This window comes from Pinus tabuliformis, chromosome 6 (assembly GCF_031772625.1).
Source record: "Pinus tabuliformis cultivar Carrire ecotype Pingquan chromosome 6, CPIR1, whole genome shotgun sequence".
NCBI lineage: Eukaryota > Viridiplantae > Streptophyta > Pinopsida > Pinales > Pinaceae > Pinus > Pinus tabuliformis.
This window is the reverse complement of record NC_142292.1, coordinates 1,587,394,585-1,587,407,661: the sequence shown is the minus strand read 5'-3', so window position 1 is coordinate 1,587,407,661 and position 13,077 is coordinate 1,587,394,585. Positions and strand designations below refer to the sequence as shown.

At 36.8% G+C, this 13,077-nt stretch overlaps 1 protein-coding gene across 1 annotated transcript; it reads left to right on the top strand.

Annotated features, from left to right (window-relative positions):
- The first annotated feature begins 3,028 nt into the window (after window positions 1-3,028).
- LOC149264879 (uncharacterized) lies at window positions 3,029-3,721 on the top strand. Its single transcript, XM_089401123.1, has one exon. It carries the CDS (start codon window positions 3,029-3,031, stop codon window positions 3,719-3,721), a length of 693 nt encoding a protein of 230 aa, XP_089257249.1.
- The last annotated feature ends 9,356 nt before the right edge of the window (window positions 3,722-13,077 follow it).

The window sequence follows — 13,077 nt, the reverse complement described above, 5'->3', positions numbered from 1 at the left end:
CTCCTCAATGATAAGTCCAAAATAAGAACTTGGTACCATCTCTAAGTCCTCATGCTGAAAGTGTTGATCCTCAAAAAACACTGCCTGAAAAACCGCCAAAGTTGGATGCTACAAAAACTCTAATCCGAAGAGAACATGAGTTAGCTACAAGTCTGAGTCATCTCTGAAATTTTGCTTGACAACTCCATCATGTGCTAAGCTGTAAAAGGATCCATGTGTCCTTTTCTTCAATCAGCGTCCTTTGTCCACTGATAGAATGTTGATGACGCCCACTGGCGAATTTTCTTGTCCACTGACAAAATATTGAGAATGCCCATTGACGAATTTGTTGATGTTGAAACTGCCCACTGGCTGATTTGATGTTGATGAACGCCCACTGGTTAATTTGACAATGCTCACTAGCTGACTTGTTGATGATGCCCATTGGTTGATTTGAAGATGCCCACTGGTTGTTTTTGATGATGTTGTCGAGACTTTTAGCCTGACAACCACCCTTAATTCCAGTATCATTTCCCCCCTTTGTCAGTTGAAAAGGAGAGACAATTATTTTCACTTGATTTCTAAACTCCTCCCCTTCAGGTGTAGGAGAGTTTCACCATCTTAATTTTACTATAGAATTGGTCTCCGTGTGAGACTGAATCCTTTGGTAACACATAGACAACTATTTGACTGTACATGACCACTTCCAAGGATCAATCCATGAGTAATTGATCTTCACTCTAGGTGGTTGATTTCGCTTACAACATCTTTCTGATGAATGATTTTTATTGCCACAATGGTGACAAGGATGGAGGTCAAAGAATTTACTATCCATATGGCCATTACGCTTACAATGGTTACACTTAACCATATTCTGATCACTGTCTAGAAAACCAACACTTACAAATTGAACTGGTTTTGAGAAATCTAGAATAAGCAAAGTGTTTTCTTTGTTGTATATTAGGCCATGTCGATCTTTGTTGAAGGAGATTTCTTCCCAAGGTCTGATCACCTTCTTGGAAAGACTATCATGTTGTTTTTCTTCATACTTGCTGTTGTTGCTAACATCTTGTCCTTGATTTATTAAACCTTCTGTGTCACATTGGGCATCAAGCATTAACAATTCATATGTTTGACATGCTGCATCAAACTGATCAATTTGATCTTTGGTACTACTTGTTGCATCATTAAGTAGTACACCTAGTTGGATAAGATCACTTGTGTCGCAACTGACATCAGCTTGTTTGATTAGTTCATCTATGTTGCAACTTATATCAACTTGATTGATTAGATCATCTGTGTTGTAACCTTCATTATTATGTTGAATAAGATCACTTGTATCACAACTTTCATTTGTTGTTGTGATGAGGTCTTTTGTGTCACAACTTGCATCTGTCTTCTCTACACATTGTGCATCTAGTAAATCTTGCTTTTCACTTAACTTAATTTGAAGTGCATGAATGAGTTTTTCTTTCACTTCGAGCTCAATTTGAAAATCTTTTGTTGCTTCTAATGTACTAGTCATTTGATTGATTAAGGTTTGATTTTGCTTCAACTTCCATTCCAGTATTTCAACTGTGTTTTGTAACTCATGATTGCAATCTTTCAAATCTTTAATCTCTAGTTCTGCACTTTGAAGACGTTTTCCTCCTTTACCCAAGTTTATCTTTGACACGCTCACTTGAACTTGCTTTAATAAATTTCACGCTCACTTGATTTGCTTTAATTAACTTCACACTCGCTTGAATTTTGTACAAGGATGAGGGTGTCGGATACCATCGAAAATGCACCCAATGTTTAGAATCACAAGTTCAAATGATATTGACTCACTTGAAGAGAATTGACTCATTGACTCAGTTGAGGAGAATTGACTCACTTTACCTCCTATAAATTCACAATTTGGGTGTCAGTTTCGACCGAGAATGCACCTTTACAATTCAACTCAATGTTATTTGAATTTGATTACAAGTTAACTTACAAATTATGATTTTTCAAGTTATACAATGACCAATTGTCGTTGAATGGTGATGTAGTCTGCATGAGTTTGTAGTTTCATTAACTTGATTTCCTTGTGTGAATTTGCTTGATGATGTAGAATGTTGATGTTGCCAACTTTGATTATGTGTTGTAGTTGTGCAAATGCATGTGATTGTTTGTGCTTGATTGAATGCTCATTGCAGCTTCTTAATTTCAAGTGTTGTGATTAATGTGCTTGTTTCATTCACTTGCTTTAGACTCCTTATGTGTGTTAGATAAGATAATTGTAGTGTCAAAACTAGACACAAAACATGCACAATCAATCACTACACAAGGTGTACCTAAGATCCCCTTATTCAATTTCGGGTGGATCTAGGACACTTCAACACCACCAAAAATATGCCTTTTTATTATACAGGTTACAACCAGCTCTTACACCGAAGAAAAACTTTTCAATTACAATATTTTGTTTGTTTAGACTTTTTTTCAAACAACAAATTCACTTCAATGACTTTTGAAATTTAACTTCAATTTCTGCTCCTTCACTCTCTAAATACTACAACAATTACCTTCACTTAAAATTCACTTTTCCCTCTAAATATTACAAAAAGCAACTTATCACTCCAAAAAAGTTGTACAAAAAGCATACCTTATCCCTCCATTAAAATGAGTTAGGCTCAAATTAGAAAAAGCTTTGCAGATCTTAAATTTATTCACATTCGAAATCTTCTAAAATATACTTTTCATTGTCTCCCACTAAAAAGTTCATTTCATGTTATGTGACATTGTCTTTTCATTTACTTGGAAGTATAATGTTTTAAGTAATCACATGATGTGAAAGCAAAAATGAAGAAATAAACTAACACTTATCTTACCCACTTATGATTTGAAGCCACGTGAAATTCCATTTTAATTTGCTACCTTGAAAATTTATCTTCAGATCTGGGATCCTCTACACATTCCTCCACGCTGGTACTTTTTTTAGGCAAAGACTGGGTTCATCTCCATAAAAGTAACTCGTTGAAGACACAAGTACTCCACGCAAATGCTGGTTCCCTCAATTTCAGTCAAAATGTACGCTGGAAGCAGATCGGCTGTGCAAGGAGCTCAACAATTCCTATCATTTCTTCGACGCTCGAATACCTACATATGCCAGTGGAAAATGGGGACGTTTTCTTCTGATAACGTGCAGAAATCTCCAGGTGTTTCCTCAAAAAGTCCATGGGGTTTCTGCGGCAATGGCGTCTTCTCCAAATCACTTGTTCCTTTGCACCTACAGACGGTATTCATGTCTTTCTCAGCCATTCCTCAAGGCTTCCGGGATGATGATTTTTCAGAGCTTGATGCGAAGGAAATGAAGGAAGACGAGCGTTTCAAAGACGCCATAACTAAGAAAGTGCCTAGTCTCATTTCTATTTTCTCCAATCAAAATGTGACGAGAAGTGTAAAATCTGTCATTTCTATTCCCTCTGGAAAAAATGAGAAGAAAAATGTGAAATCTGTCACTTCTATTCCCTCAGAAAAGACAGAGAAGAAAAATATGAAATCTGAGCAGCAACAAAAGACAACGCCGAAGACGGAGAAAGCCAAGGGTGGCTTGGATATTTTGCAGCATCCATGGCCAGAGTGGGTTCAATTTCTAGAGCATTTGAACGAAAGAGGTTACCTGAGCAAGGCATTTCATTTTCAGTGGCTGATAGAACTTCGAGGTCTTAGCACAGAGGGAATCTATGCTTTTATCAAGTTTTCTCTGTTAAATGTCTGATGTTCAAGTGTTCTCAACCAAAAAAACACCACACTGATGCAAACTTTTCTACTCACTGATATAATCTGTGCAAGATGCTTGACTAATCTTCGGCCTGAATGATCGATTATTCAATAGGTTGTCAAATCGACTGGTGCATGAATCGGTTTTTTCAATTAAAATATATTAAAAACTGTTGAGGCCAATTCTGTATCATTCTGTGGTAGCAGAAACCCATAAAATACCAAATCCTTCTCAAAACATTATACATACTTGTATTGTAGTCGCTCTACTCCATTTTCCAAGCTTTTTCCTTGGCAGCCATCAATCACTCAAACTCGGAGGTCCAATAACGTTGGTCTCTCCACAGATCAAAACACTCACAAACTTCAACTATAAAAAAAATTGTCTTTCTCTGATAACTTTATGTACTATCCCACTCACGCAGTGTATTTCATAGACAAACATTCAAACAATTTCTCATTCAACCTTGCTCTGATACCAAATAAAGAAATTTAATAAACTAATAAAACACTACACAAATCAGACATGGCGGAAAAAGGCTTAACAGCCTCATTGTATTATATTCCTGACCATTACAATGTAAATTTTTATGATACACATATAAATACATGAGGAAGTTTATCTCAAGATAGTACGTCTATATTGGACACTATGGTTGAGCAAGTCTCTCAACCAAACATTAATCTAGGAGCCTAACTAGTTGGAGAGAATCTCTAAGTCTAAACTAACTCCTAACCATGAGGAACAAACTCAATCTAGAAAAGTAGAATTAAATCCAACTTTCTTGATTTTAATTAATTTATTTGTTTTGGACTTAAAATTGTATTAACATATGAGAGTGAGGCTAACATTATTGTAATGAGTTTATTCAAAAAATTATTATATATATTTTTATTTTATTTTCAATAGTTAATTTGTAGGAGAATATTTTAATGTGTTTGTTAATTTTTTTTATCACATGTCTTATGTTATTAGTTTATTGTTAAAGTAAATTGAATCTTAATTGTAATTAATGTGAAGTCTAGTTTTTATTTTGTAAGTTTTATGCTTAATATTATCATGTTATGTTTATGTTATTGATTAATATTCAATATTTTTTATTCTAATTAAATTATATTTATCCATGTTTAAAGGAATCATATGTCTTGTGTTATTAGTTTATTGTTAGTGTAAATTGAAACCTAATTGTAATTAATGTGAAGTCTAGTTTTTATTTTGTAAGTGTATTCCATATTTTATAATTCTTAATATTATGTTTATATTATTGATTAATATTCTAACTTTTTTATTCTAATTAGATTTTGTTTATCTATGTTTAAAGAAATCATATGTTTTGTGTTATTGGTTTATTGTTTGTGTATTATAAATTGAATCTTAATTGAATTTACTATGGAGTCTAGTTTATTATATAAACATATTCTATCTTTTATAATGATTAATATTATTTGAATGGTTGGGTGAGGAGGTGGTTTGACCTAGAGTAGGGTCAATGAAGGGAAAGGGGGAAGAGTTTAAGATGTTAAATGGCATAGCATGAAGAGGAGGGGTGAGTGTGGTAAGGGGTTAATAGCGAGAGGTAGGGGAACAAAGGGCGGAAAGGATGAAGGATGAAAGGGTTGGTGAGAAAGGGAGGGTCCTTTTTAATCAATGGGGGTGAGAAGGGAGGTCCAATTTCTGCTAATTTCCAATCCTCCATCCCTATTGAGGTTGTGTGGGTGTTTTATGATTTCAAGGGCCTCACGGACTTTTCGCTTAAAATGGTGTTTTTCATTGGCAATAACCTTTGTGTCTTCAAGGCATATGTTAGTGTCGGTATCTTCATCCCTCCATCAGTGATCAAAATTCTCTTGTTGCATGCATTTTTAGGTGTCTCATTCGATCAGCTGCATTCCATTAGGGTCATGGATCATCTGATGGTAGTGGCATATTATCATTTTTCCCTCATGGTCTTTACCTGCTGACCTATTTTCACAAATTCAGGTCATTTACAGTCATTTTCTGTCTTTACACTTGCAAAAGCCATTTTTAGGGTTTTAGGTCTCATTAGGTCTAGGGTTTGTCATCAAAGTCTTGTAAAAGCTCAATAATGGTCAGCAGGCACATGAGGAGGTCTAATAAGGTCTCAGCATCAAAAATTTCAATAATCACATGCTCAGTGATTGATTTTTCCTCAAAACCCTATTTTGAGGAAAAACAAAGTTTTTATCTTCTATGTATAAAATTTCATGTAATTTAATTTTCCTATATGTAATAAGTCCGGAAATGCAGCCCTGGGTCACCTTGCCAAACTCCTGCACTCCAGCTCTTGCAAAAGAGACAAGAAATTCAAAGCATTAGTCCATCAAAAGTCAAAAAGAGAGCCAAACTGCAAAACAGAGTTTTTAAATGATAAAGTGAAAGACAAACATTAGAAAGTGGGTTTTTTGTAAATGAAAAATTAAAGTCACTTGTATATAAAGTGTTTTTTGTGTTAAAGAGTTCATTTGTGCCAAAAGAGAGAGTGAACAAGGCAAAATCGCAATTTGAGGCGAAGGAGAGAAAAATTGCAGCAAAACCTTGAAGTTTCCTAGGCGCGGCGCACCTGGGTAGTGGCACGGCGCACCTGATCGGCGCGGCACACAGAGCGCAGAAAATACACTTAAGGCTGAATGGGTGCAGTGTACCTGTTAAGCGCAGCGCACCTGCCCTCCAAGCCCAAATTTCATCCAATCAATCTTGCCAAGCTCCAAAATCTTGCAAACTTTATTCCACAAGTAAGTGAAACATTCCACTTTGCCATTCCAAGAGATTTACTCCTCATTGATGGTGTTTTAATAGGGGAAAAATTAAACCCTAGTTTGTTGCACAGTTACATTACAAAAACTGTCTAGGGTTTGCAATTTTGTCATTGTTGCTATTTTTCTCCCCTGCATCATTGTTACATTCCCCTTCACTACATTTCCCTCATTTCATTTTCCCTTCCCTCTCTCATTCACACTCATCCTATCCCCCTATCCCCAAAACCCTAGAACCCTAACAACAAATTTCCACTATTCCCAAAACCTAATTTGCATCCCCAAACCCTATCACTCCCTAAAAACCCTACAGCCAGCATCAAAATCCCTCATTCATTAGTCCCACTCATCAATCCCATTCATCAAACAACAAACACCTATTCTTGATTTAAAATCTCTTCATACTCATCATTTTACACCAAACAGTGGCAAATATGGAAATAGATTCAGCTTATGAAAGGGATGAGGAAACTGTGAGTGATTCCTCCCAAGAAATTCATGCACCAAGAAAACCACACAAGGGAGGAAAACACATCCGGGAGGAGCCCACTACACTCACAGAATTATTGGCTTGTCCTCTTGCAGTAGCATGTTTCAAACATCAATCTTGCTATCAATTTTGTGAGATGGTGGAAAGAGTGAAATACCACCATGAGCTTGCTAGACTATTTGTCCTTCATCTTCATAATGGCCAGGTCAATTTAGCAGGTGTTACCTTCACTTTGACACCTGAAACTATAGCTGAAGCAACAGGTATTCCGAATGTGGGTGAACAGTGGAACAAAGGACAGCTTGTGGACAAAGAGCATTATGAGCCTTATATCAAGGCTAGTTATCAGAAGCAAATTAGTAGGGTCTTCCCTTTCAGATACCTATAGGACACATATGCTCCACTCATGAAGCTCATTATCAAATACTTCAGCTGTGAAGGGAGATTTTCTTGCTTATACACTTATCATGTCAGATTATTGATGCATTTCACTAGAGTGAGGATGATGAACCTCCCCTATTTCATATGCAAAAATATTGATAAAATGACCACATTGGTGCAAAGAAAACCTCCTCATCAACAATACAATAGCATTTATCACTTTGCATTGATCAAGATTGTGGTTTTGCATCAGCTGAGTTTGTTGAATGTTTCATGGGATGATTTCATTTCACATGAGGTTTTCAAAATCCCTCAAGTGACCTCATCAGTATTTCATGAGGCAGGAGGGCCTTCAAATCAGCAAGAAGTTCATGAGACTCAAACTACCAGTGTGCCAGTATTTATCACTTATCAAAAGGGCACAAGGAGATTATCTGTAGTTTCCAAACAAGTGCTATCTCCACCTAGGGTGGAAGGGGTCTCGTTTCCTTCATCAGACCATAGGCAAATGCTATCTTCACCCGGGGTGAAAGGGGCTTTGCCTTCTTCTTCAGCAAAGCAGGTACAGGACAAAGGCAAACAACCATTGCATGATGAAGGGCCTTTTGAAGGTCAGGAGAAAGATTTCATTTTGATTTAGGATGAGGATATTGATTTGGGCTCCCAAAGCTCAAAACTCAAGGAAATCATCAAAGAATAAGAAGCTGACATTCATGACTTATCTCTTAACCTTGAAAGAGCTAAGTGGATCATAAACTACCTTGAGCAAAGGAACAAGCAGTTGGAAGACAAGCAGACAATCATGGAGCTGCAAAACATAAGGGAAAATAGGCAAGCAACAAAGAGGAGGAAAGTCAAGTTGACACCGCTTGAGCAAGAGGTTGATGTTGATCGGGAATCTTGGCTAGAGAGGGAAAACATGCACTTGGAGAAGCTGCTTGAGAAAGAAAATAAGGAGAAAAATATGTTGAGGCACATGGCTTTTCATTATTTGGCAAGAAACAAGATTTGCAAAGTGAGAATAAGGAGCCTAAAAGCCAAGTTGAGGAAAACTTTGAGGAGCAAGAAAGAGCAAGATAAGCTCAAGATCTTGGCTGAAGCTTCCTTGGCCCAAAATAATACTTGATGTAGGTCACTCATCCCAAATTTCAAGAAATTTGGCACACTTTTTGACAATTTTGAAATTTTGAAGGAAAAAACAGGTTTTTCTGCCTGGTGCGTAGTGCCACCCGGCGCTCACTTTTGCTAGGGACCTCCTCTGGAGGAAAACTCTACATTTTTGGATTCCTTGTGAAAAATCATGCATGCCCAGAAATTACTAGGAATTTTGTCAAGTTTTGGACCTCCAAAAGGATCAAAAACACCCTAAAAATGCCCTCTCTGCCACTTTTTGGCCACACAGGAAGTAGTGTTGGGAGAACTGATTTTTGGAGGGGAAAATGGACACCAAAATAAAAAATTTCACTTTTTCCGGAAAGTAGACAGATATACCTTTCCAACAAGCCCACTTGGAGAAAATTTGGTGAAGGGGAAGGCCTTCAAAATCAGCTGGAAAAAAGTGCTACACACAGGAAAAGTGGCGCTACGCACAGGATGGAAAAGTGTCGTTTTTGCCAAAAAACTCTGTTTTTCGCCTAGTTTTTTCTTAGTTTGATTTTTTCTCTCTCATGATCAAACTAATGATGTAAATTGATGTAAATTGACGGACTTTGATGTAAAAATTATGAAAAATCACTCATGGAGGTAGATACATAATGTATATGTGGTTTTGAACTGAATGAATCAGTTTCCTAGGTTTTAGAGGTAAGTTGTTCCACTACCTATTTTCCAGTTCCTAGTTTATATATTGTTGAAACAACTCCTAAACTCATGAATTCGACCCCTAAAGGCTAGAATAAGTTGTTTTTTGCCTATATCTAGTACTTTTTCAGTCATTTGTAAAGGTTGGACTCTTGTGAATGCTTTGAGCATTATTATACATTCATCTCTGTAGTTTGATAAGGAAATAGACCAGGGTTTGCAGCGTTTTGTGGGATTCTTGTGGCAATGTGACTTAGTATTGTTTTTCCTTTTGTGAATCAAGTTTACATGTGTTTATGTATGCCATCATCTCTCTCTTTTCAGCTGAACTAAATGAATCAAGGATAAAGGTAGAAAGCATTGATGTTGCAGTGCTCTACCTAGGGTTTGTTTATTTTTATATGTTTTCAACAGTTTGAAGAGAATTCCTAAGACTTTCATGCCCTCTCCAACTCCTCACCAGTCTTAAGACTCTCCATTTCACTCAATTTAAAGTATTAAAGCATTTGCCTACCTCACCCCATAGAAACCTCTGTAAAACTGAGTTCATTCCCCGGACCCAAATATGCCTTTCACATTTGATCCAGCAAACCAACATAAAATTCAATCAAACTCCTCTGAGCATATACCTAGCCTAAAATTAGTCTTTATATCAGTCATCTCAAGCTTTATTGACCATATTTCCTAAGATTGACAAGGAGAGAGCCCTCTCCCAACCTGGTAGGGCTAGCTACCAGGTTAAGCGTGGTTTGATGTTACCCTAGACCTGCCTTTCTCATCCTGAAGTAGGTTTAGGCCATAACAGAGTATATGGTGGTTAGTCTTTTCTGCATGATCAGATAAATCTAAAGAACGAGTTCTCTCATTTCAGATATCTGCACCATGCTCTTTGAGCCTGATCCTGACTGACCTGCCTGTTTCCCCAATGTAGTGTTCTCCACAAGAACAGTTGATCATATAAACACCTTTCTGTTGGAGTTGCTCCTGGTTGTCCTTGACAGATTTCATTCTTTGTTTGATAGTTTTCATGGGTTTGAATGAAGTTTTGATATCCTTCTTTATGAGAACTTTAGCTAGCTTGTCAGTGACTCCCTGAATATACGGAAGGTAGGCATTAGTAGTTGGGGGGTTATTTGATTTATCTTTTTTGTTACCGGATTTGGCTTTCTGAATGGCCTTGAAGATGTCTTTATTATTGTATCCTAAGCTAGTAAATGTTTTTCTTAAGTAGGTAATCTCCTCCTCGATGTGGATCTCATCTGATATTCTACATGCTCTAGTGAAGAGGGTTTGAAGAACACCCATTTTTTGAGCTGGGTGGTGGTGTGAATCAACATGTAGATAATTGTTAGTATGCACCTTCTTTCTGAACACTTTGTGTCCTATGGAACCATCCTTGTTTCTTATGAGTAGGATATCAAGGAATGGGATGCAATTATTTTCCTCAACCTCCATTATGTCATCATACATGCTATTGAGATGGTTTAAAAAGTTTTTAAGTTCATCATCCCCATGAGGACAATCAACACTAGTGTCATCCATAAACTTGATCCAAAACATAGGTTTTATTGGGTATGTGTCTAGAGCTTTCTTTTCAAATTTTTCCATGAAGAGATTGGCTACAATAGGAGAAAGAGGTGATCCCATAGCTACTCCTGAAGTTTTCTCAAAGATTTCCCCTTGAAAGGTGAAGAAAGTGGAACGTAGACAGATTTCAGCCAACTTTGCAGTTTGGGGGTCTGCCACTTCTTTTACCACTTGGATTGCTTCATCTAAGGGAATCTTGGTGAAGAGTTGGACCACATCAAAACTAACAATCTTATCTCCCAGATCTAGCTTAGCCTGTTTAATGAACTCAACATATTGGTTGGAGTCTTTGATGTAAGAGTTGGTTTTACCAACTAGAGGTGCTAAGTTGTTGGCGACATACTTTGCTAATTCGTATGTGGGTGATCCGATAGTATTGACTATAGGTCTCAGGGGGACATTTGTTTTATGAATTTTGGGGGCCCCATAAATACGAGGTGTAATTTCACTGTCAGGGGTAAGGCGTTTTTTCAGTTTCTCGTCTAGATTGGTCTCTTTAATGGCTTTTTTGACCAACCTTGTGATTTTAGAGATGGGGTTTTTTTCAAGTTTTTTGTAGCTACCACTGTTATATAAGTGGTCTTTCATTTTTTTTTATGTAGTCCCCACGATCCATTACCACCGTGGTGCCACCTTTGTCGGCCTTTAGAATGACAATGTCATTGTTATTTCTTATACATTTAGGGCTTTAAGTTGCTCATGGTTTAGATTGCTTTTAGGAGGTCTAGCTTTCCTTAGGATGACAGCGCACTCTTGTCTAACGAGCTCTTTGTCCTCCTCATTGAGAGTCTTGATTCCATCTTCAAGACTGCAGATAATTTCTTCGTTAGGGATTCGTTTGGGGGCTAGGGAAAAATTGAGACCTTTGTCAAGGACCTCAGCTTCTTCCTTTTCCAACTTATAAGAGGAAATATTTATAACTTTTTTATTGTTAATAGAGTTATTGTGAGACATGTTTTTTATTGTTATATCGTCAGATTTGCTAGTTGTATTGTTTATATTATCCTCTAGATTGTTGACCTTAGTATTAGTTTTTATTTTATTATTATTTATTATATTATTCATTATATTATGATTATTAGTATCTAGTGTATTAGTGTTATCATTATTTAATTCATTATCTATGTTGATGTTTCTAGTATTAGTTTTATTTTGTTATTATCTATTATATTATTTGTTATGTTATAACTATTCGTAGCTAGTGTATCATGACTATTCGTATCTAGTGTATAATTAATTAACTCAATATCTAATTCGATGTTTCCATCTATGTTGCTGTCACTAGAACCTAATTTTATTTGCGTTTCATTACCATTATATGCGTACCTGCTGTCGGAATTCGGTTCATTTTGTATTTTCCCATTCCTTGTTTCAGCGTTTATGTCGATGTTCGATTCGTTAGGTAGCAAAATGCTTCAATGGGAGTTGGACTCGATGTTGCGCAGTGATTTCATCCTATCCAGAGCTTCATTGTTGCGTAGTTCCATTCTGCTTGATGTTGCGCTGTTGTTTGATTCATTTGTCAGTTGAATGACCTCAGTGCTGCGCGGTGATTCTGCTCTGCTCGATGCATTTGACCACTGATTGTGCATACCACGGTTGGACTCAGCTTCGGTGTTGCGTAGTGATTCCTTCCTATGTGTATTGGAATCAACTGTGCTTGACTCAGGGTTGGAATCGTCTTTTGAGCTGCGCAGTGCCTTCCTTCTGCGTGTATGCTTGTCTCTTTTAATCCTACGTGTATTTTCACTGATTACCATTGAGTCTTGCTTATGTCCATTGTTACGTTGCTCTTCTAGTTTCTGAAGTTTATTGCTATGTTTAGCTTGAGTCGTGTGTCTCTCCTTGTTTTCCTTGAGCGTTGCATAGGCATCAATGATCGTCCAAATGTCCTCCCGGATATTTGCTGCTTAGTTTTAAGTGAGCTTTAAAGGCTATTGTAGATCCTCATCAAATCATCATCATCAAAGGAGAGCCATATCAAAGTCGTTGTCATCATAAGAAGGAGACAATTTTCTTTTATTGAAGAAGGGATTTCTTTTGGAAGAATATCATTTAAAAGGGGCACTAATACATCTTCATCAATCATCATCAATGAAGAAATCAAGTTGAATATTTCATCAAGTAATTATCTTTATTCTATAATTAAAATCTAGTAAAATGACTTCATTTTGCAAGGAGATCTATAAGTTGGTTGGGTCATCGAAATTCCTTGCGTGGAAAAGGAAGATAGACTTAGTCCTCAAAGAAAGTGAAGTCATTGATCATATCAATGGAAAAGTCTCCAAACTATCCGAAGCTCAAGCATTATCTAAATACAT

What these genes read in the sequence shown, in the direction of transcription:
- LOC149264879 (XM_089401123.1), top strand. Translation starts at nt 3,029, where the DNA reads ATGTACGCTGGAAGCAGATCGGCTGTGCAAGGAGCTCAACAATTCCTA.